Raw genomic sequence first — 25964 nt, 5'->3', positions numbered from 1 at the left:
CAACACCAGCGCCTTGTAATACCACTAGCGTCCAGGTATTGCCCACACCAGTATACCAACCACTACGAACAATACCAGTACCACCTTAGCATTGTACCAACCCCATAATTATTCCACGTAAAAATTAACACAGCTAATACCAACAGGATTGCAATACCAGTTTTATATATACGTATTGCCAACACCACCCGTCGTTCAGAATGCCAACTACATCGGTAAATTAGCCACACACTCTGCCACTTTTTACACACGCTACCAACACCATCACTCCTCACTCTTTCACAACCCACGTGTATTTCCCGTTACCTGTGTGTGTGTGTGTGTGTGTGTGTGTGTGTGTGTGTGTGTATTGGATGGATTAGATTGGTGTGTGCTTGTATTGTTGGTGTGTGTGTGTGTGTGTGTGGATTGGTTGGGTTAGATTGGTGTGTGTTTGTGTTGTTGGTGTGTGTGTGTTCGACCGTGAATTACAAACATTTCTCTCTCTCTCTCTCTCTCTCTCTCTCTCTATTTCTTTGTTTTGATAGGCGTTTTCTGTGGCTTTGGTCCCCGTTTTCTGTGATGTGGCCGAACATTAATACGATGTGTGTTTATTTTTCGTGCTGTTCTTTTCCATCTTAATATTTACGCTTTTTTTTTTTTTAATTGTTATTGTAGATTCAGTTTTTTTTTTATCTTTTTCATCGCAGTTTTTTATTTTTTGGCGTCATTTAAATTTCGTGGTACTCATTACTCTCGTCAGTTTGATTGGATGTTATTTTCGCTTTGTTTATCACCGTTTTCTATGTTATATTGATGTTATATACGGGATCTTTTTAAAATATAATATAGTTTTGTTGTTTTTTTATGGTGTTCTGTTATGCGTATATTTTAGTGGTTTCGTCCTCATGTTCGCGTTTTTTATTTACCGATTCTTTTATGGCCTTTATTTTGTACTTTATTTTCGTTTTATTTATACCTGCGTTGTTTTTCTTCGTGTTTTCTTCTTATTGATACTTTATTATTATTATTATTATTATTATTGTTATTATTATTTCCTGTTGCTGTTACTACTACTACTACTACTGTTATTATTATTATTATTATTATTATTATTATAACTGCTTCCTCCACCACGAGAGCTCCCCCTAAAACAGTCTAGGGGTAACCATAAAAAATACAAATCATCGTACTGAAGGGGATTTTGTAGCAGTTCTTTCCTGCCTGTATTCCTTTGTATTCATTTTGTAATATTTAAATTTTCTTTGTATTCTTTTTGTAATATTGATTCTTTGTATTCTTTCTGTAATAATATTCCTTTGTACTCCTCTCTCGTACTCCGCAACCCCTTCCGGCGACCTTTTGTAACCTTAAGCAAGTTTTCTTTGTAATCCTTGAAATTCTTAGCCAAGAGTGTGCACATTCTTGCCTCAACTGCCCTCATTCTTGGCCGACCCCCTTTCAGCCCTGTAACGCATTCTGTCGCTCATTCTGCGTATTCCTGTCATTACTCTCATTCTTCCTCTGTTGATTCTGACCTGTGACATTCTCTATTTCATTCTGCCTTTCATTCTGCATATTCATGTCTGTACTTCTCTCATTCTAGCTCTACCAATTCAGACCTATGACCTGTTTCATTCTGCTTTTCATTCTGCGTATTCTTGTCTATGCTTCCCTCATTCTTCCTCTGCTGCCTCAGTCCAGCGTCATTCTGCATTTCATTCTTTCTTCTGAGTCATTCTGCGCATTCTTTCTTAAAACTGCCCTCATTCTTGGTCCGCAACTTCAGTCCCATATCATTCTGCGCATCAGTCATTCTGCGCAGTCTTGCCTAAACTGTTCACATTCTCGCTAGACCTCTTCAGTTCCGTGGCATGCTGTATATCATTCCGCGCATTCTTCCCGCAGCTGCCCTCATTCTTTCCAAACCCTCCTTCATTCTTGCGTAACCCCATCAGTCCGAGAGCGTAATTCCTTTTTTTATATATCATTTTGTATATATCATTCCAATCGATTTTATTTTTTATGGCCTTATTCTCGTCGGGTAAGGAAGCTCCCTAACACCTCTTCCTTAGCGATTTATTTTCCAGACTACTCCTTAATATCCCCTGGTTTGCTTCATAAGTTTCTTCAGTATCGACATAGATTGCATGAAACAAGAATAAATCGGTAAGGAAGAGGTGTTTGAAGAATCAGGAATAAATCGGTAAGGAAGAGGTGTTTGAAGAATCAGGAATAAATCGGTAAGGAAGAGGTGTTTGAAGAATCAGGAATAAATCGGTAAGGAAGAGGTAGACGAATCAGGAATAAATCGGTAAGGAAGAGGGGTTAAAAGAATCAGAAATAAATCGGTAAGGAAGAGGTGTTAGACGAATCAGGAATAAATCGGTAAGGAAGAGGAGTTAGGGGAATCAGAAATAAATCGGTAAGGAAGAGGTGGAATAAATCGGTAAGGAAGAGGTGTTTGAGCCAGCAAGAAAAAAAAAGCTTACGACAATATTTAAGATGTTATCGCAGTTAAGAATAATTTTAAGATGTTATTGTAGTTAAGAAAAATCCAGCCTTCACCAACCCTCTAAGGAGTGAGAGGGGTTTGTAGAGTTGAATAAATCGTGTGAAGGCAGGATATAAGTAAATGTGTTGTCGTACTGAAGAGGGTAAATTGTCCTCATTTTTGTGCTTCGTCTCTCTCTCTCTCTCTCTCTCTCTCTCTCTCTCTCTCTCTCTCTCTCTCTCTCCCCAATACATATATATATCAATTCTTTTTCACCACATCTCCTTGTCCATTCAATATCTCAAACGATTTCACGCCAAATGTTGCGAGAGAGCTTCCTGCCTTCCTCCTTCAGGTATTTTCGACCTTATGGCGTTGGGCTATAAGGGCGATTTTGCGGTTTTTTAATAGAGGTGAAGATTGAAGGGCACGGCGTGGGAATCTCGGTCTTATGGTCTCGTGGCGTAAGGGTCAGAGTGCCGTGGTGCAGGGGAGGGCAGTGGTAGTGATGATGAAAGGTGGAGGTGAAGGAGTATAGGTGATGGAGGAGGAGGAGGAGAGATGGTGGTGAAGATAGAAATATGGTGGTGGTGATGGTGATGATGATGATGAAAATATGGTAATGGTTGTGGTGGTGGTGATGGTGATGAAATGATGATGGTGATGAAATGATGATGGTGATGATGATGGTTGATGGTGGTGGTGATGATTATTGATGATGGTGGTGGTGATGATGATTGATGATGGTGGTGGTGATGATGATGATTGATGGTGATGATGACGATTGATGGTGGTAATGGTGATGAAGGTTGTGGTGGTGATGATTGATGGTGGTGATAGTGATGATGATTGATGGTGGTGGTGATGATAGTGATGATGAAACAGTACCTAGAAGACCAAAAAAAAGTGATATTAGTCGTGGAAATAAAACAAGAAAGTTGTGATGACGAAACAAGAATGAGGATGTGATGAAACGAAGCTGGGTACATGTAGGTGTAATGGTGATGAAACAGGGAGGCGCTGTGGTGATGAAGTTGGTTGTGGTGAAACAGCAGGGTGGTGGTGAAACAGGGGAGACGTGCTGGTTGTGGTGATGGTGATGGTGGTTGTGGTGGTGGGGGGAGTGGTGATGATGTTGGTTGTGGTGGTGAGGGCAGTGGTGATCGTGATGTTGGTTGTGGTGGTGGTGGTGGTGCTGGTGGTGGTGTAGGTGATGATATTAATGGTGATGGTGATGATAGTGATGATCTTAATGGTGGTGGTGATAGCTCTGGAAGTAGTGGTGATGGTGATGAAATAACAAAGGTAATGGTGAAAGGAGAGGGGTCCTGGCCGTGAAATAATGATCTTCTAGTGAGTGGTGATAGTAATGGTGATAGTATTGGTGACTGGTGATAAAAGTGGTGATAGTATTGGTGACTGGTGATAGTAATGGTGATAATGGTGATAGTATTGGTGACTGGTGATAAAAGTGGTGATAGTAATGGTGATAGTATTGGTGACTGGTGATAAAAGTGGTGATAGTAATGGTGGTAATGTTGATAGTATTGGTGACTGGTGATGGAATTGGTGATAGTGATGATGAAAATGATGATGGTATCTTTATAGTCTCTTTTCATCTGACGGAACAAGGTCACTCCCACAACGTAAATCCGATCAGCTCTAGTTTTGAGGTAGGAATGAGTCTCCTTGGTTACTAGTCAAATCTACCTTCCAATCTGTCTTCACTTGCCCATCAACTGAGCTGAAGTGATTTTTGGATTTTTGTCATAAACGCAGTATAATTATGGCCATGTTAAGGTACCGTAATAATAATAATAATAATAATAATAATAATAATAATGAGTAATAATAATAGTAATAGTAATAATAAAAATAATGAGTAATAATAATAATCTATCTATCTATTGCCAGACGCCATAATCCCGTACGGGGTGGCCATTTGACTCTGAGTTATTTGTTTTACAGGGAGGGGCACTAACCCTCCACCAACCCACTTGATACGTAGGGAGCACGTATGGTTTGCTTATATGGTTACCACCCAGCGTTGTAAATGGTTTCTTGGCTTACAGGAAACCATTTGGCTTGTCACTCAATGTAAAGCCACCCGTAACGGAAAGAAAAGCAATAAGTAGTGACAGAAAAGATGGGAGAAATAGGAAGAGAGGAGGTCAGGCACAGAAAAAGAATGATAAAGGCTAAGGAAGAAGTAGGCAGCACTACATCAAGTGAGTGGATGATGGTCGCCACCACCTATAATAATAATAATAATAATGATAGTCTCCCTTGACGCCTCCATTTTCTGTTAGACGTGTCCTTGCTTCAGATATCAGAGTTGACTGAATTTTATTATTATTAGTAGTAGTAGTAGTAGTAGTATTTATTATTATTGCTACTACTACTACTACTACTACAACCTTGCTAGGGGTGATATGGGGCTTCCTGTTAGCTCTCTCTCTCTCTCTCTCTCTCTCTCTCTCTCTAAGATTAATAAGTACTTCTGTTTTTTTTGTTTTTTTTTCAATTTTTTTTCTTTAAGTTCATCCCATTGCAAAATCGTATGTACAAATGAGAAAGTTGGGAAAATTCTGACTTTGTTGAGAGAGAGAGAGAGAGAGAGAGAGAGAGAGAGAGAGACGCGTATGAAAGCAAGGAGAGCATATTGGTGTGAACTCGTTGACCTCTCTCTCTCTCTCTCTCTCTCTCTCTCATACATTCTTCCTTGTTCTACATCTAACATTTTTTTTTTTTCATTCTTCTTTCATTCTTCCTTCGTCTTTTTTTTTCCCCCTTCCTTTCTCCTGTTCCACCGTCTATTTCCTTTTACACCCTTCTAACCTCTTTTTCCTCTCCTTTTTTCATTTGATTTCGTCTTCCCTTCCTGAATATCAACCTCTCTCTCCATCTTCTTTCCAAGTGTCTTCTCTTTACCCGTCTTTATCACTCAGCTCATCGCCTCCTCATCTTCCTTCTTCGCTTTTCACTCTCGCCAGTATCTGTTATTTTCATCTTTCCATAGTTGGTGTATATCATTATCTCCATTCCTCTCCTCTCTCCTCTCCTCTCTCCTTTGCTCTCTTCTCCTCCCCTCCCCTCTCTCCTCCTCTCCTTTCCTCTCCTCTTTGCCACCAACCCTTCCATCATCACCCCTCAGCACCACCTCGACAGTTTCACCACCTTTGTCATCACTACCTTTGCCACCACACATCCCTACCACCACACCCCTCCCTTCCTACCACCACATCCCTCCCTTCCTACCACTACTCCTTACCACCACACATTCCCAGCCAGCATAGCACATCACTCCCCCTGCCCCCACATCCCCTGCCACCATAACACATCCACCACTTCCTCTACCCCTTCCCACCCCCTCTGCCATCCCCTACCAGCCCTTCTCTCCCTTCCGCCTCCCTGCCACTATCAGCTATTCTCCCTGCCACATCTTGGACTCTGAGCGACATTTGCAGGGTGCTAGTGTTGCAATCCCCCCCCCCCTTGCACCCCTTACTACACGCCAAATGTCAGCTGAGAGAGAGAGAGAGAGAGAGAGAGAGAGTCACATAAAAAGGAGAAATAGCACCATTGGAGAACCAGAAGAAAGAGAGAGAGAGAGAGAGAGATGGGGGGGGGGTTACAGGGCTGTGTGAAGGAATTAATGAAGGTGATAGAGTGCGTTGGTGTGAAAGGGAAACAGGTTCACAGGAAAGTGTGTGTGTGTGTGTGTGTGTGTAGAGAAAAAATATGAATGTGTGTGTGTGTGTGGAGAGAGAGGGAAAAATATTAAAATTATGTACTTGAGTGTGTGTGTGTGTGTGTGTGTGTGTGTGTGTGTTTGTGTGTGTGTGTGTGTTTGTGTGTGTGTGTGCAGTAATAAGGCTTCTCTTCCTACGTGTTTTTTGTCTCGTTTTTTTTGTAGACTTTATATAGAGATCAGTTGGTGCCTTTGTGTGTGGAATTGTGTTTGTTTTTATGTTCGTTTTTGTCATTTTCCTTCTGTGTTTGTGCCCGTGTTTGTATCTTGAAGCAGTGAGTGTAAATGTGTATGCATTGTGTGTTCTGTGTATGCCTAGGTAGTATGTGCGTATTACTGGTATGTTTTGTGTGTGTGTTTAGGGAGTGTGTGTGTGTATGTACTGTTTATAATCAAGGTGTGTGTAATATTAAGTGCTATGTGTGTATTTTGTGAGTATATGTTTGAAAGTGTAAGTGTTTGTGTGTATGTGATAGATCTTTAAGTATCATGTGTGTGTAACTGTATTTTCATGTATGTGCATTTGACTTTATAGATTTTAGTGTTTTCCTTGTGTGTGTGTGTGTGTGTGTGTGTGTGTGTGTGTGTGTGTGTGTGTGTGTGAGGAGTGTCTTCCGTGTTTGAGTATGTAAGCTTGTATGTGCCTAGTGTTTTGACGTGTTTATGTATATCACTGTGTATTGATCGTTGTATATTCCTTATGCAGTATGGGTGTATGTAATAGATTCTTGTGTTTACAGTGTTCGTGAAGGAATAAGATTTACTGTATTAATATTCTTGTACGCATAATATTCATAGGTACAGAGATAAGAGCTCTCAAAATAAATACTCTGTTCTTCACCTTCCTCTTCTTTTGTATGTTTGTGTCTGCCCATAGATATTCTCTTGGATAGGATGCGCTCAGGACGATGATGATTATGCTGGAGGTGGGAAGAGCAGGCCAGCATTTCTCCTTGACTACCTGTGTGTGTGTGTGTGTGTGTGTGTGTGTGTGTGTGTGTGTGTGTGTGATGTAAGTTTTCCTAGAGTGTATAAATTGAGCACACATGTATAAGGTGGTACACGGGGCCTCACACCTGTGTTGACGTGTGTTCTCGCCTGAGCCACGTAACGCCACATACACCACGAGTAGATTGGCCAGGTAGACAAATAGATAAACCAGGTAGACGAGTAGACTGAACCAGGTAGTTGAAGATAAGTAGTTACGGTAGATATATATATATTTTTCTTCTTTGTCCTTACCTCCTTGGGTTTTATCTTCCTGTTTCTTCTACTTTCTTTCTTTAGGCCTATTTCTGTCCCTCTCTTCCCTCCCTCTCTCCCTCCCTCCCTCCAGCTTCGGCTCTTCCTCCCGTTTCTTCTCCCATACTCGCTCTTCCTCTCCCTTTTTCTTTCTTTCCCTTCCCTTCGTATCTTTTTGTATTTTTTCTTAAGTCCTGCCTCCCTGTTACTTATTCCTTACTTTCGCCTCTCTCTCTCTCTCTCTCTCTCTCTCTCTCTCTCTCTCTCTCTCTCTCTCTCTCTCTCTCCCCCTTTTCCTACCTCCTTTCCTCTGTTTTTATCTTTCCTCTTCCCTCCTCTTCCTTCTCCTCTTTCTCTTTGCTCTTACTTTTCCTCCCCTTATACCTCCCTCCCTCCCTTCTGGCGCTCCCCCTCCCCCCCAACAAGGAAGGGAGGATAGGTCTTGTCTGCCTTATACTCTTCCTGGTCTCTCTCTCTCTCTCTCTCTCTCTCTCTCTCTCTCTCTCTCTCTCTCTCTCTCTCTCTCTCTCTCTCTCTCTCTCTCTCGTGTGTAGCTTTTTATGTTCGCACGTGTGTGGGTGGATGGCTGTATACATGTGTGTTTGTGTATGATTTTGTCTGCTTGCGTGTGTGTGTGTGTGTGTGTGTGTGTGTGTGTGTGTGTGTGTGTGTGTGTGTGTGTGCGCGCGCTGGACTTATTTGTGAATGAAAGCGTATGAGACTGTATCTTGATGTATCAGTTTAAAGTTATGTATGTATTTATGTATGTGCGTGAGTAAGTGTGCGTGCGAGGGGTCATGAGAGTGGCACGCAACATGGCGCCTGTGTGTCGGGGTATGAATGTATAACCCTGATTTAGAGCCTGGAGGTGCTGCTATCACTCTGTTTGTTTGTGGTGGGAGGAGTGTGTGGTTGTTTGCCGCTTGTTATTGTGGTGGCGTTTTGTAGCATTGTTCCTCTCCGCTAGTGACGTGGTTAGCGGTGATGAAATAGGAGTGGAATACCGCCAGTGTCATCTCTGCAGTAGATTATTATTATTATTATTATTATTATTATTATTATTATTATGGCTTCATTTGTACCCGTCGGAAAATATCAGATAATGGCGATATCGCTTTCCCGTTCTGTGAGAGATGGCGTTTGTTGTATTCTTTCTGTGTTTTGATTTTGCTTGGTTAATACGCGTTCGGAATGTTGGAAATATTCGGTCATGCCTCAGTTAGTGTTAATTAGTCGCAGTAAGTAAGCTGCAGGAGAGAAAAAGAAAGAAATATATATGAAAAAAGAAAAAAAATGGTCTCCTTTCCCTGCAGTGTTTGGGTTAGATTATATAACTACACGTCAGTAAGTACAGTGTGCGTTTGTGTTTAGTAAAGGTCAGTAAATATTAAGTAAAGCCTGTAAGCCTTCGTCCAAAAAAAAAATCGGTGTTTGTTTATGCCTGGTTAGGGTCTGTAAATACGCATCCAGAAATACGAGGTTGTAGCATTCATCCCTTGCCTTTGATGTTTTGGTTAGGCTCGATATGCACACGTCCACAAATACCAGTTTAAATCTACCCGTCAGTATTTTGGTTTCGCCCGGTAAATACATGGCCAAAAATACGAAATTGTACATCCCATCCCAGCAGTGCGTTGGTAAAACTTGTTACGTTTCTGAAAGTAAACAAAAATAATATCGTTTGTCCCTTTCGGTGCATTGGGAAGGCTCGATAAGAACGCGTCCAAAAATGCCAGGAAATCAGCACGGATGGAAAAAATGTCACAGCCCTATTAATTAATATCTCTTGCCCCAGATATTTTCCCGGTAAATACGTCACACTTCCCGGGAACTGTATCATTTTTCCCGGTATATTTCAAGTATTCAGATGATTTTGTCTCTTTTTCCTGGCTAGTGATAACGCAGATATCTAACCTCACTCTAGGCCACGGGATATTCATGTTAGTTACGATTTTGAGTACATATTACACACACACACACACACACACATCTTATTTATTTATTTTTTTGTTTCTTTTCACACTCCTATTGCCACTAGACGATTTTATTCACGTCAGCGGGAAACTCTTGAATCTGGAGACGGTAAACAAAGCGTCCACGAACCCCTCCACGAACCAGACGCCTTTCGTAAGCTAAGTAAAATCGTCTGGTGGTAGCATGATTAGACAGAGACATGGCTGGGAGGAGGAGGGGGAGAAATAAATGAAAACAAAAAAAATCCGGTGTACGGTACGTGATAGTCTTGATGAAGGGATTAGAAGGATTTATCAGTTTTTTTATAGTTATTTTGTTATCTCTAAGCGATTTTGTTATGCTTTGGAGAGTTTGTGTTTGTGTGTTTGTTTTTTACGGGCTGAAGGGGTTAGGTAGCCTTCATTAACACCACCACCACATTTTTGCCATACCTGAGAGAGAGAGAGCTGGATGAACTCAGGGATTTGGTTTCTGACAATAGTTGAGTCTGGTATACACGCATTCTTATCGTGTGTGTGTGTGTGTGTGTGTGTGTGTGTGTGTGTGTGTGTGTGTGTGTGTGTGTGTGTGTGTGTACGCGCTACTCTACCTCCCAATACCACACACACACACACACACTCTCTCTCTCTCTCTCTCTCTCTCTCTCTCTCTCTCTCTCCCCTTGACCTTTGACCCTGACATTACAGCAGATTGACCCAGCCTTGTAAGCGGCATTGTCACGGTTCCCATTCTCTCTCATTTTCTCACTTTCTCTAATTTTCTCTTGGTTTTTTATCTATTATTATTATTATTATTATTATTATTATTTTAGTATCATTATTATTATTTGTTGTTATTATTATTATTATTATTATTATTAGTAGTAGTAGTAGTAGTAGTAGCAAACAATTTTATTTCGTAATTAAATATGTATGTGTATATGTATGTAAAAGTATAGATTTGTGTGTGTGTGTGTGTGTGTGTGTGTGCGTCTTATCAAACTATGTACACCTGTAAAGCCACGCATTGTCCAGCATGTGAGATATTGTAGTGGTGGTGATGGTGGTGGTTGTAGTGGTGGTGATGGTGATGGTTGTAGTGGTGGTGATGGTGGTGGTTGTAGTGGTGGTGATGGTGATGGTTGTAGTGGTGGTGATGGTGATGGTTGTAGTGGTGGTGATGGTGGTGGTTGTAGTGGTGGTGATGGTGATGGTTGTAGTGGTGGTGGTAGTAGTGTAGTTTGGTGTGTAGTGTAGTGGTCTGAAATATAAAATAAGTAGTGTAGTGGTGTTGTGTGTAATAGTGTGTGAAGTGTAGTGTTGTATAGTGGTGGTGTGTGTAGTGTAGTGTAGTGTAATGGTGTTGTGTGTAATGGTGTGTGTAATGAGGTGTAGTGTAGTGGTGTTGAGTGTAATAGTGTGTGTAGTTTGTAAAGGTGTGTGTAGTGTAGTGTAGTGGTGGTGTGTGTAGTGTAGTGTGTGGTGTAGTGTAGTGCAGGGTAGTGTAGTGGTGGTGTAGTGTAGTGGTGGTGTGTGTAATGGTGTGTGTAGTGTAGTGTAGTGTGTGTAATGGTATGTGTAGTGTAGTGTAGTGGTGGTGTGTGTAATGGTGTGTGTAGTGTAGTGTAGTGTAGTGTAGTGGTGGTGTGTGTAATGATGTGTGTAGTGTAGTGTGTGTAGTGTAGTGTAGTGTGTAATGATGTGTGTAGTGTAGTGTAGTGTAGTGTGTAATGGTGTGTGTAGTGTAGTGTAGTGGTGGTGTGTGTAATGGTGTGTGTAGTGTAGTGTAGTGTGTAATGATGTGTGTAGTGTAGTGTGTAATGGTGTGTGTAGTGTAGTGTAGTGGTGGTGTGTGTAATGGTGTGTGTAGTGTAGTGTAGTGCAGGGTAGTGTAGTGGTGGTGTGTGTAATGATGTGTGTAGTGTAGTGTGTGTAGTGTAGTGTGTAATGGTGTGTGTAGTGTAGTGTAGTGGTGGTGTGTGTAATGGTATGTGTAGTGGCCTCGATGTTACCAACCTTCACCTACATTAAGCGACGCTACTGACTAGTCACCCCTCACTCCCTCCCTCCCTCCCCCACTCCCTCCGTCCCCTCCAAGTATCGCACCTTCTCTCCATCCACCTTTCCTCACTCCCTCCTCCACCTTAACATTCTCTCTCTCTCTCTCTCTCTCTCCACTGTCCTCCCCTCCCCCTTCACCTCCAGCACTGCAACTTTCCCTCCCCGTGGTCACCGCAGGGGGGGGGGGACCGTGACTGCCAGGGTTGGGGACGCGAAGGTGTCACTCCCCTCCCCTCCCCTCCTCTCCTCCCTCTCACCCCCTCTCCTCCCCATTCACCCCTTATTCCACCTCACATCCTCCCCCTCCCTCTCCTCTCTATACTCCCCTTCCACTGTCTCTCCCCGTCTCACTTCTCCCCCTCCCCTTTCCTCCCCCTCCCCTCCTCTTAATTTCTCTCCACTTTTTATCGCAGTCTTCCTCTCCCCACTTCCATCCCTACCTACTCTCCCTTCCCCACTCCCTCCCTCAGTGCAGTGGGTTGAGAGAGGGGGGGGGGAATTATGGGATTGATGTGGGACAGTGAATTGGGGTAAGATTGCTCCCGTAACCTTCACCTAAATATATTGTAGTCACCCCCACCCTTCCTTCCTTCCTTCCTCCCTCCATTCCCTCCCTTCCTCCCTCCCTCCTCTCCTTATCCCTTCCCTCCCGCCCTCCGCACCCCTTCCCTCCATTCCTCCCTCTTCTCCCAACTCCCTTCCTCCCCTCCATATCTCAATTCATCTATCCTTCTTCCCTGTTTTATGTCAGTTCATCTATCCATCCATCCATCCGTCCATCAGTTCACCCATCCATCCATGCATCAATTCACCCATCCATCCATCAATTCACCCATCCATCCATCAGTTCACCCATCCATCCATCAATTCATCCATCCATCCATCCATCCATCCATCCATCCATGCATCAATTCACCCATCCATCCATCCATGCATCAATTCACCCATCCATCCATCCATGCATCAATTCATCCATCCATCCATTCACCCATCCATCAGTCAATTCACCCATCCATCCATCCATCCGTCCATCAATCAATTCACCCATCCATCCATCTATCCATCCATCCATCAGCGCCTACCTTCCCCCTCTCTCCTTCCTTCCCTCCCTCCCTCCGTGCATTTCAGTCTAAACCCCCACCACGTTTCCACAAATACCCATACCATAGTTGGCCCTATTCTAACATGTCTCCCCTCGCCTTCTTAGTTTCCACACCGTTTTCACTCTCTCTCTCTCTCTCTCTCTCTCTCTCTCTCTCTCTCTCGCTAACCTCTCAATATATGTATGTACAGGTGTTTTGGAAGTGTGTGTGTGTGTGTGTGTGTGTGTGTGTGTGTAACAAACATAGCGTGTTCAAGATATATATGTATGTAAGTTAGAGCAACTGAGGATAAATGTGTGTGTGTGTGTAACCTTGTATCCCGGGCCAGCGGTGTTTTTCAGGGAGTTTTTATTTCAAGGCCTGTGTGTGTGTGTGTGTGTGTGTGTGTGTGTGTGTGTGTGTGTGTGTGTGTGTGTGTAGACTGGGAAATGCTTTGGCAGATTAGAGAGAGAGAGAGAGCGAGAGAGTGAGAGTTACACAGAGTAAGTTGAGCTAGGTTAGGGCTGTGTTTTTCTGTGTGCGTGTGTGGATATTACTGCCTTCAGAGAGAGAGAGAGAGACTGTATGTGTGGGCTATTATGTTTGTGTAGTGTATGTATGTATCTGTGTGTGTGTGTGTGTGTACGGGAGGGCGTGGTGAGCGTGGGTGGAATAACTGTGTGTGCACCAACTGGCCAAGGTGACTGTACACACACACACACACACACACACACACACACACACACACACCTGTATAATCTCTCTCTCTCTCTCTCTCTCTCTCTCTCTCTCTCTGTCTCTCTCTCTCTCAAGTGGCATGGGAGCTTAATAACAACACCTTAGCGATTTATTTTACATCCCATACCTACCGTAACGTGTGTGTGTGTATGTATGTGTGTGTGTTTTAATCGCAGTATATTTGAAGTTTATAGTCCAGAATAAATCGCACAGAAAACGGCGGTGAGGTTTGGTAGTGGTAGTTTGCTTATCATTGGAGTCAAGGCTTCTGGTAATTGAATTGCAACCCAACTGCTTATTTGTTGCGTGATGACTACCATTCTCTCTCTCTCTCTCTCTCTCTCTCTCTCTCTCTCTCTCTCTCTCTCTCTCACACACACACACACACACACACACACACACACACACACACACACACACACACACACACACAACCTTACCCTACTGTATATCGTATTAACCAACATATGTGTGTATGTATATGTGTATGTGTGTAGGTATTTATGTACAGTAGGTAGTTAAGTATTTGTGTATGTATGTATGTATGTACCTGTATGTATGTATTTATGTATGTATGTGTATGTATGTATATATGTATGTATGTATAGCGTAGTAAATCCTGGCAAGTTCCATTAGTCATACATGATTCTTGAGAGAGAGAGAGAGAGAGAGAGAGAGAGAGAGAGAGAGTAGTGGAATTGGAGACAGACTTTTGCTCCTAACTGTACAAATAGATGACTGTGCGTCCATCCATAGTGTGTGTGTGTGTGTGTGTGTGTGTGTGGCGGGAAGGGTGTGGCTGGAGGGGTTGAGGGGAGGGGGGTAGGGGTGGGGTTGGGGGGGTGTACTGCTAGTGCTGCTGTTAAAATATTTGTCAGTGATGCAAAACTTGTGGGAGAGACGCTGGTTGCTTATCTACACCCTCCCCTCCCCCTCCCCCTCACCCACTCCCTCCCCTCCCCTCAGTGGCCACACCCTCTCTTGTCCATACTTCCACCACACCCTGCTTCTTTACATCCCCGCCTCGTCTCTCTCTCTCTCTCTCTCTCTCTCTCTCTCTCTCTCTCTCTCACACACACACACACACACACACACACACGGGGGGGGGTGAGGGCGTTAGCGTCACCACCAGTGTTACGGTGTCAGGGCCGTGGAGCCAAGGTGCTGCTGAGGTGGTGTTTGTTACGTTGCGTCACACGGATGTCACACCACTACCCCCCCCTTTCTCTCTCTCTCTCTCTCTCTCTCTCTCTCTCTCTCTCTCAAAATATATCCCTGCCCATCAAACCTTAAGATACCCGTCCATATTATTTACGTGAAATCTGTCAGCACATAAGAATATCCTTTAAATAAATAAAATAAAATACCAAGGCATTATATAGAAAGTTTAGTAGTAAAGAAATGGTAGGAGGCAGAATAAAGTTAAATTCGGCTCTTCGCAGTAAAAAATAATATTACCTCATCTTACTTCAAAATATTGGAACGAATATTTATTTTTTCGTTTTTGAGTTACTTGTCACAGCTCAAAGTAGAATAAAAACACTACCTTACACTGGATATTCGTGATTTCCATACCACTTCTTCGTGACAAGCGACGTGTTCTCGTATCGTGTTGTAGCGCGGAATTCAAAATGGAGAGATGGCAGCTTTAGACCAAGGTGAAATGGATGGAGTGTAGTCGTCTGGTAATTACGTAGCATTGGCCTCTGTGGAAATGAAGGCAGTGGTCGGCGTCTGGTGATAGAGGTAGCACTGTGTTGAAAATATTACGGCGAGACGAATCCTTGAATTTCACGGAACGGAAAAGCGTTACTCTTTCAATTTAAAACCAGTCGAAGGCAAGAAGATTGATATTAAAAGTAAAATAAGAACATAAGAAGAGAGGATAACTGCAGTAGGCCGGTTGGCCCATGCTAGGCAGCTCCTAGAAGAGTAACTGAAATACTAGAATTAGATAAGGATAGCAAAGAAGAAGGCTCTCCCCCGCCCTCCAAACCCTCCAGCCGAAGCCGGCAGGAAAAAGTCAGAAAGAACACCACGCCGTATAGAAAAACTGGCGTGGACATTTTACAGGAAAGTGTGAAAGGAGAATAGAGACTATCATAGTGTAAGCTGAAAATGTTGGGAATGATTCATAAAGTGATTCGACGAAAATGTATTTCTCTCTCTTTCTCTCTCTCTCTCTCTCTCTCTCTCTCTCTCTCTCTCTCTCTCTCTCTCTCTCTCTCTTTCTCTCACGAACCGGTAAAATTTAAATGAAACAGGATATTCAGATGCAAACGGTCTAAAATTTTAAACTTGATGGTAGAGAAGAGTAAATTGCCAGGGAAAAATACTTGTGATTTTAAAAACTTATAAATATTTGTGTTTATCATTTGAAGGAGGCGAGGAAAAGCTGAAAGGATGCTTCTCTGTGTTTCTGGGTAGCTGTTTTAATTAGGAGTCTAGCATTTCCCTTGAATTTGTGTGTGTGTGTGTATTTATGTATGTGTATGTATGTATGTGTGTATGTATGTATTCCGTATGTTTGTGTGTATGTATATGTATGTATGTATGTATGTGTGTGTGTGTGTGTGTCAAAGATAAGTTAACAAGAATCAGCAGTACCTCAGAATGCTATCACAATGCTCTTATCAAAATCTCACCAGTAATCTCTAATATTTTCACTAATTTACACTTCACTTTCACCATAATCACATTCACTCTTACCATGCACACAGTAATCACTCTCACCATCATCATTATTACCAGTAACTTCTATAACACCTTCACATTTCGCCATTTTGAATTAACGGATTACCGGATTTAGAGTTCAAGGATTAAATTTTTCGAAATGTATAGCCGTAGTATTATATTTTGAAATTAGGACTCACAAGCAAGCCTACTTCCGGTTTAATCCTATCCTATCCTACTTCCTCCTCTATATAACATTTCGAAAAATTGAATCCGTGGAATTTAAATATGGCAGTCCGTTAAATTACAATGCCCTTCACGTTTAGGATATTTATCATCACTATAGGCTATTTCACTGTAATTTCACTATAATCCTAAAACACTGATCATTACTAAGTTATCTACGCTAAAAACACGTTATGTAAGGTTATATAATTATTGTGTTCATTTTTTGAAATTAACGTATTACCTAAAGGACTCTGCGTTCGTTTATCAGGTCTCTATAATAACCTAATCAAGCACACTAATTTCATACTTGTTAAGCACGACTCATAATTAAAACATAAGACGATGTGCCACCACAAAAGGGAACTAATAGTAGTGGGAAAGTTACGATAATTCTGTGACCTACGTTGAGCAAAATCAATCTGCAGTTGCAAGATTAAAAATGGCAAATGTTTCGTGGCCAGCAGATTAATTACCGTTGCAAAGATGTCAACACCAGCTCGCCTAACGCAACGATTCGCGCTGGCTGGAAAGTGCGGATTGTTTCGTAGCGTCGTTGGCATGACACTTTCGTAACTAGTGACTTATTTTGCTTACGTCGCATAGATAATCTGTATGTTATTCAATGTTTGTAATACCCTATCATCATAGTTTGCACGAATAATATGCAAGAGGATTAGAAGGTGTACTGTGCAAAATGAATCACTGGGGGAGAGGGATTACGAGCGCTTCATAAGCTTACGAGAATACGGCCCGTTGTGGTTGAAATCGAACGGGTCGGCTTTTTCTCAACTGCCGCTCAGCCCAACCGACTCCTTCACTGCAATCTCGGGTCGCAGGTCGCCGTTCTTGCCTCAGCCCGTGTCGTAACCGGATCCGGGAGGTGTGTGGTACCGGTGAAATGTGGCAAAAGAAACACAAAAGGAAGAAAGAAGGAAATCCGCCTTCTTTTTTTTTTCTCTCCCGCCGATGTGTTTGACGCGTTCGTTTTCGTGGGTATTCGGTCTGTGCAGCTGAGTGGTTATGGAAAGTTATAAATAAATGTTTAAAAGGGATACATAAATGTTTCTTTTATCGCCTGTTGCATGAATTAACAGCGAGGAATATTTTAGATGAAATTATTGGAAAGGTGTAAGTGGAGTGTTGTTGCGTGTCTTTGAAAGTTACTGTGAATAGAGACAACCACTTTTTCTGGCATTGTATTACCTTTCTCAGTATTACTTAGGAACACCAGAAATGTAGGCATAAATTGTTGTTAAAGAAAATATGGCGGAGGGGTTAATGGGATTCTGTGCAGTGGTTTGTGTGCGTGTTTCGGTCAGTTAGGGAAGATTTGAAGATAAGGGAGATTTAGAGTTGAAGTGTCATCACCACACTTAAGAAAATTTACGTGGGCAAATCGCTTTTCTCTCCTTTTCTTCCTTTTTTTTTTTTTTTTTTATAAGAACAAACAATTAGGATATGGTAACTGTCAACCCAGAGAAAGTGTTGGGAAAGCTTGACAAGAGAGAGAGAGAGAGAATCGGTAAATATGATGGACTGAGATGGAACCAGTTAATAAGAAATATGTAAGAATGGCTGTGTGGAGAGGCCTTTATGGTGATGGTAAAAATTATGGTAAGTGTTTGTGATACGAAGTCGGTTAACCCCTTCAATTCGTGGACGCCATTCTTACTGAGTCTCCGATATCTCCATACGATTTTTTTTTAGCTTCAGATTTTTCGAATTGGAGTTGAATATAGCCTTGATTTTTCCTTTTACCACTAGATGTCCCGAAATTGAATAAAACTGGTAATCTATCTATCTATATACCTAGGCTGCTTCCCCCAAGGAAAGGGAGGTAGCCGAGACAGGACGACTCACTCTCCATTTACTCATCCATTCAAACACATTCATTCGCATCTTAGCCCCAAAGGGGAGAACGGACAGATCCTCACCGCATCACACCGCACAAGGGTCAACTGCGCAATGCAAGCAGTGACATCCACAGCAGGGCCCGACAGCAGAACTGGTTTACCCCTGCCACATCATAACAGACCCATCCCCTTACCCGCACCTGACCTGACTAGCTGATCAGACCAAATGCGGGAGAATATCCCCTCAGGGCTGCGTCATCACTTATTCATTCACAATTTCTCTCCATTTATTTCTGTCACGCACAGCCACTCTTCCTTGCTCAACAGACATCCCTCTCGCATCCAGCGCTCTCTTCACACTGTCCATCCATCCTATTCATGGTCTTCCTCTCAGTCTTACACCTCTCACATCAGATCTAGTTATCTTTTTCACCAATCGCTCATTATCCATTCTCTCCATATGCCCAAACCATTGCAACACCCTCTGCTCAACTCTACCAGCCATCTCCCGAACAACTCCAGTTCTCCTTCGCACTTCATCATTTCGCACTCGATCCATACGCGTCACTCCACACATACTCCTCAGACATCTCATCTCCATTACATTCAAACTTTTCCTCTCTGCTACACCCATATTCCATGTTTCAGCCCCATATAATGCAGTCGGTACCACAACACCCTCATACAGCCTTCTCTTTACATCCATTCTAAGCGAACGACATTTAAACACTTTTTTCATTCCTCCCAGCACCTTTCCTACTTCATTTATTCTAAACTTCACTTCTGCATCTATTCTTCCATCCACAGCAACATGTGACCCTAGATATTTAAAATAATCTACCTCCTCAAGCAACTCACCATTCAAAACTATATTCATCCCCCTACCATCTATCAACCTCGTACACTTCATCACTTTACTCTTATTCTCATTTACTTTCAATTTCCTCCTTTCACACACCCTTCCAAACTCCTCTACCAACTGTCTCAATTTCTCCTCTGAATCAGTCACCAGTGCAGTATCATCTGCAAACAGCAGTTGATTCAGATTCCACTCTCCTCCATCAACATTTACTAGACTCAGACCACCTAAAACTCTTGCATTCACCTCCCTTACAACACCATCCATGTAAATATTAAACAACCAAGGCGACATCACACATCCCTGTCGCAGCCCCACTCTCACGGGAAACCAATCACTCACAGCATTTCCCACTCTTACACACGCTCTACTATTTACATAAAAACTTTTCACCCCTTTTAGTAACCTACCATCAAGTCCATACAATCTTAAAACAGTCCACAAAGCCTCCCTATCAATTCTATCATACGCTTTCTCTAAATCCATAAATGCCCAAAACACATCCTTGCCTTTCGCTAAATACTTTTCACACACTTGTCTCACAGCAAACACCTGATCAACGCATCCCCTCCCTCTCCTAAAGCCACACTGCTCATCACTAATCACTCCCTCTGTACCCTCTCTAACTCTCATAATTAACACTCTACCATACACTTTACCTACAACACTCAACAGACTTATACCCCTAAAGCTAGTACATTCATACTTATCACCCTTGCCTTTATACAACAGAACCACACAAGCACTTGCCCAGTCAATTGGCACCATACCTTTCTCAAAGCACACATTCAATAATCTTACTAACCAGTCAACAATAGTCACTCCACCACCCTTCAGGCATTCCACAGCACACCCATCCATACCTGCAGCTTTCCCTGTTTTCATCTCCTTTACTGCCTTCTCCACTTCCTCCTTCGTGATCAAAGAATCATTCAACTCTCCCAACACATTTATTCCTTGCACCCTTCTATCTGCCACAATCTCAGCCACCCTTTCCTCCTCTACATTTAACAATCTTTCAAAATACTCTGCCCATCTCTTCCTTACTGCATCCATCTCAATTAACATCCTTCTATCCTCTGCTTTTACTCGTTCTTCCTTCCCAGACTCTCCCTTTCGCACCCTTTTCACCTCCTTCCAAAACATTTTCTTATTCTGTTGAAAATTCTCTGTCAGCCGCCTACCCCACCTCTCATCTGCTGCCACTTTAGCATCACGCACAGCCCTTCTCGCTCTATTCCTCTTTTCCTTATACCTTTCATATGACATCTCATCCTTCCTCTGCAGCCACACTTCATATGCACGTCTCTTCTCAGCCACAGCCATACTTACTTCCTCGCACCACCATTCACTTCCTTTTCTTACACCACCACCCACACGTCTCACACCACACACCTCTTCTGCATGCCCCACCACAGCACTCTTAAACAACTGCCATTCCTCCTCCACGCTGCCATTTTCCCGATCTTTCACTGCGTTCCACTCATCTTTCAATTTCTCCTGATACTCTATCTTTTTCTCTCTTTTATCCAACTCACTCACTTTCAAAACCTCCCTGCCACACCTAACCCTCCTAGCTCTCACCCATCTCTTACCTACTCTTAACTTTCCCTCCACCAGGTAGTGGTCAGACATACCTCCACCCTCCCCTCTCAGAACTCTCACATCCAACAATCTTCCTATTACATTCCTAGACACAACCACATAGTCCATCAAGGCTCTATCAACAACCCTTCCACCCTCCTGTCTCACCCATGTATACTTATAAATATCTTTCTTCTCAAACAGCGTAATAGGAATAGTAAATAGGAACTGGTAATAGGAACAGTAAACGGATTAATAAAACACCAGTTTAAAGAAGTTATTACGTAAAACCGTTACTAACATAGCGTGCTTATTTTGACATCGATCACTAACCGCTTTGAACTTAGGTAGTGGCGAAGTGTAGTCAGATTGAAGGTTTGTTTCGCCTAGTAACCAAGGAGACTCGTTCCTACCTCATGACCAATGCTTGTTAAATTTCATGCAAACACGACTTCTCGCGCGCACGCGCACACACACACACACACACACACACACACACACACACACACACACACACACACACATGGTCTCTTCTCACGTGCGTACCTGAAATTGATATGGCGGGCAAAGGGAAGGTATTAATTTTGTCTGAAGCCTTGAGAGAGCAGTTCCTGGTAATGATTTGAGAACGTTCCAGAGAATTTCCTCCGTAGGGTCCTCATTCCTCTCATATCGCTGCCTCCCTTGTGTGTGTGTGTGTGTGTGTGTGTGTGTGTGTGTGTGCGTGTGTGTGTTTGTGTGTGTGTGTGTGTACCCCTCTTGCCCTCTCTTCTGCTTGTTATCCTTTTCTGGAACTCTTAGAGGCTATAATCACACCCTTGTCAATAGCACTCGGCCTCTTTATGGGGCAATGGCCGTGTCGATGTTTGTTTTCCTTCCTCCTCCTCTTCTTTTTCCCTGTCTCTTTTTGTTCTCTTCATCCCTCCACATACCTCTCTTCCCTAGTCGTTAATTCTCCTCCTCCCCATGTACCACATTTGTACCCATTTCTCCGTATCTCACCTCTCCTATTTCCTTTCCCTCTCCTCCCCTCCCCTTCCCCTTTCCCGGGCATATTTAGGGAAATGGCCATTAGCTGTGAGTGACGTACCCTGCCATCCGTGAGGGAGAGAGAGAGAGAGTCTTTAATACATTATATATATATATATATATATATATATATATATATATATATATATATATATATATATATATATATAATATATATATAGTTTCACTTTTGTCGTGCCGTCATTGCAGTTCCACCCACCGTTTCCTCTTCGGCAGCGAGTTTATCTGGAAATCTATTTGTCATCCCCCCCACCTAAGCAGTCTTTTTGGCGTACAGGAAGTTATATGTCATTTCCTAGATTTCTCCATGATATCCAAACAATAAAATGTAATTTTGGCTTAACATGAATTTTGTTTTCTGTTTGCCAGTCATATGGAATCGTGATAACTCTGGTTCAGTGTATGTACAGTATCAGTGCATCGGTGTAGGTACAGTATCTTTGTGAGCAGAATGCCTCATGAGTGACTGATCCGATTTACATCAAACTTGGGCGTTTGACAGAAGTGGGGATGGGTACAAATGATTCGATTTGGTGCAGGTCAGAGATGGGGGTCACGGATCAAGGTAAGAATTCAGGACACGGCTTTATCTGACGGATGTTAGATCTGATTTGTATCAGATTTGACACATGCACTGTGTGTGGGGCTGGCAAGAAGTGATTCAGTTTTGAGGTCAGTTGCTCACTGTCAAATTTCGACCGCAGCGTCCTGTTCTCCCCGACCCTTTTTGGTCCAGTCACTGACATTTGTTAGTGTCAGTTATATATTATTTTCATTTGAATAATTTTAGTATTCCACCCATCAAAAGTTATTGTTGTCAGCCATATTTATCATCATTTGAATAAACTTAATATTGTTTCTTCTGTTTATACTTATTGTTGTCGTCCGTATATTATTTTCACGTGAATTAACAATTTTCCTTTTCTCTGACAGACAAGAGCTTGAACTGGAGAGCTTGGAGGACAGTGTGCTGGTTGGCGACGAGGACTGGCTGGCGGACAAGCACGGGTGTCCGGCCTATGTGGCGCCAGAGATCCTCACATCATCCTCTTACTCGGGTCGGGCGGCGGACATGTGGGGCCTCGGGGTCATGCTCTACACTATGCTGGTCGGCAGGTGCGTATGGAGGGTCACTTTTTCTTGTTGACTCCGGATGGTTTAGCGGGTTAGGGGTTTCATCCAATTGTGGTCCTTAAGGCATTACATCCGTGGGGTGACTCGGGTTATATTGTTCACGTAATGTCACTCAGGGAATAAGTTACTGGCCGTACATGTCTGACTGAACATGAACTCAGTGGAATGCAAACTAAAATAGCCCTCCTGCAGTAAACCCTCCCGCTCCTTTGCTGGACCGGGAGAGTTTGGGGAAATTTGTATAGCTGGGCACTGGAGCCGCCTGATCATATTGGAGCACAATGTACCGCGCCCAGTGCTCATCTCCAGTAAAAATATTCGGTTTCCAGAAGAGGTAATCCGCCTGCTGGGGGAGGGGACGTTATTTTGGGGGTTAGTTGTTTGAATGTCAAATATCATCCATGCGTGGATGTTGGCAGTGACGAGTGTTTTGCACAATGATGTAGTTTGTACTTTTTTCGTCCTATCCCCAGACTATTTCATTCATCGTAGAAAAGACCTTTAGTTGCATGGAGGGTTGATGAAATCCAGTTCTAGAAGTACTGTATATCAAAATTTAATTAAAACCGCGTGATGGTAGCAAGGCATTATTTCTGACAATGTTTAACCAATTAGCTCCCACAGTTCCTGTGTGAGAGATTTTGCTGGAAGGGTACTAAGCGTACCACCCTCCACCTATTGGCTCATAGTCGCGAAGCTCATAGGTCCCTTCCCCAGGGTTCCTTTCTTTATCAATTTTGAAAATGCCCAGTTCCTTCCTATTTTGAGGAGCAAATGGGTTAAGAGTGTGTTACACACATACACACACACACACACACACACACACACACACACACATATAAATATATATATGTATATCTATATATGTATGTATGTATACTGTAATGTGTAAGTTATAGATAGGTTATCAAGCCAAACAATATGCATGGGTTTGACATCTGATCTGAAGTACATTACCAGGTATAGATATGCTTTATTCTTTATCTGCAAGGTGTGATTATATTTGTTGGATTTGATTTGGCAGTGAGAGTTATTATGTTGATGTTGTATTTATTGGCATTTCTTATTTAAAGCTATTTCATAATTAAGTTCTAAACAGTGTAACAATCTGTCTTTACAGTCATCTTCACCTAAAAGTTGCACTTGGTTATTATGAAATTATTTTGAAGTTAGAAATCAATATTCTCCTCTCTTTTTTGAAGCTGAAACTATGTATCACTTAAATCATTACTTTTCCTGCACATATCCAAGACTGGTGAGAACTGATTGATAACTGGTCTGTCAGCATTTTGTATGACTGTCAGTAATTATTAATGTAAGTATGTAAGATATCCTGTTTTTGTTGCATTTTGGGTGGTCATGTGATAGACTAAATACTAACTGTTAATTTTTTCCCACAGGTATCCATTCCACGATTCTGATACGTCCTCACTGTTTGCCAAAATCCGGTGTGGAGAGTTCAAGGTTCCTGAGTGGGTGAGCTCCCGTGCCCGGCATCTGATCACTGCCCTGCTGCGCCGCGACCCTGCCCGCCGCCTGCCTGCCGAGGACGTTCTTTCACACCCCTGGCTCACTCGGCCTCCTCGTGACCACCCGGCCAGGGACCCCACTGACCATACCGTTCCCTCCATTCCCACACCTCCACCCACCACACATAACCTTTCTCACAAGTTCCCACCCACTTCTGCCACACATGGACCAAGCTTGTTTGGTCTGTAGAGCAGCCAGTAGCAGCACTTGTCCCCCCTCGCCCATGTCCACACAGCTGCCATATCACCTTAGTCGTCAGGGTCGTCCAAAAGTACAGCAGTCTGGCACTTTGTTTACCTCATGTAGATACAACACCTGATCTAAGTTGTGCACATCCAGTCATTGGTGTATCTGTGTGCAAAAATGTGTCATCTGTTCTAAGATGCTCAGAGGGTAATAATTTAACAGATTTTCACCAAGTACAGTATATCATCATTAGGTCTTGAATGTTGACAGAATGCAGGGCTAGAAGTATAGGTGCCACGCAGGCTTCAGGGAGTGAACTCTTGTCTGTGTCACCTAATTGCACTGGTCAGTAAGTAGAGAGGAGTATCAAAGTAATAACCTGTCATGGTTTCACTGTATCATAAGGTATACTGTACCACCACAAGATGAATGTTGTCAGCCAAGGGGGACAAGATGGGGAGAGGGCCAGCCACACAGGTCACTAACACAATCAATCCTTGTTGTAAGTCAAGGATGTGTTCCAGAATATTACAGTTTTTTACATACAACTGATACTGGCACTGTTAATTGGGAAATTCTGAAATGGATTTATTGGTTGCAGTTGAACTTAAATAGTAAATCTTCTTTTAATGTATGTGAACTCATAACATAAATGAATTATATAAAAGGTGACTTATAACAAGGACATCCTATATTCCAGTTAACATAAAGGAACACACAAGGTGCTGGTGTTGACTAAGCCTTTATTACAGTATCTTCACTGTCATAAATTAACTTCAGATGCCTGTCCTGTAGGATTTTAAATATTGTCCAAGTGTGGATTTTATAAATGTTTTCTATATCAAAAAATGTAACCTCTGTTTTGAACAAGGGTAACCAACAGGTCCATTATATAACATTATTATGTGCTGGCTGCCCTTGTAGGCTTATTAGCTGAAAGGAATTATAGTAAATGGATTGTTAGAAGTCCTTCAGACTCCAGCTAATGAGCAGTGCAGGGCAAAAATTATATATATATATATATATATATATATATATATATATATATATATATATATATATATATATATATATATATATATATATATATATATATATATATATATATATATATATATATATATATATATATATATATATATATATATATATATATATATATATATATATATATATATATATATATATATATATATATATATATATATATATATATATATATATATATATATATATATATATATATTTATATATATATATATTTATCTATATATAAAAGGTCCTTAGGGAGTGTTCTGGTGTAAACTAGAGCATAATTATGTGTAAAATAAAAATCTGTGATAACATGCATCTTCAGGGTTCAGTAAAATATGCATTAGTCTCAGCGTTGGTTGGCAGGGAAGATGAGAATATTGAGGGGTGAGGTCCAGGGACTGAAGGTTTGATGTGTTTGTGCTTGAAGATGCATTCTTTTTTCTTGAGGAATATTCTTAGTGATCCTCATAGCATTATCGTGTTTTACGATCAAGTGCAAGACATAAAAAAAAAGTAAAATAAGTTCTTTACCT

The 25964-nt window shown here is 42.0% G+C and overlaps 1 protein-coding gene across 1 annotated transcript in view; it reads left to right on the top strand.

Moving 5' to 3' along the window:
- LOC145417481 (tribbles homolog 2-like) overlaps window positions 1-25397 on the top strand; it is a 149764-nt gene extending 124367 nt beyond the window's left edge. The window contains exons 4-5 of the mRNA XM_080286190.1: window positions 22480-22662; window positions 24081-25397. Coding sequence (XP_080142316.1) covers window positions 22480-22662; window positions 24081-24399 — 502 coding nt within the window. The 3' untranslated portion in view covers window positions 24400-25397. The remainder of the gene's footprint in view (window positions 1-22479; window positions 22663-24080) is intronic.
- The last annotated feature ends 567 nt before the right edge of the window (window positions 25398-25964 follow it).

Source organism: Coenobita brevimanus, chromosome 110, assembly GCF_032717465.1.
Source record: "Coenobita brevimanus isolate Jiangsu-jjx chromosome 110, ASM3271746v2, whole genome shotgun sequence".
In the NCBI taxonomy this organism is placed as follows: domain Eukaryota; kingdom Metazoa; phylum Arthropoda; class Malacostraca; order Decapoda; family Coenobitidae; genus Coenobita; species Coenobita brevimanus.
Note: the sequence above shows the minus strand (reverse complement) of the source record. Positions and strands in the feature narration are given on the sequence as shown.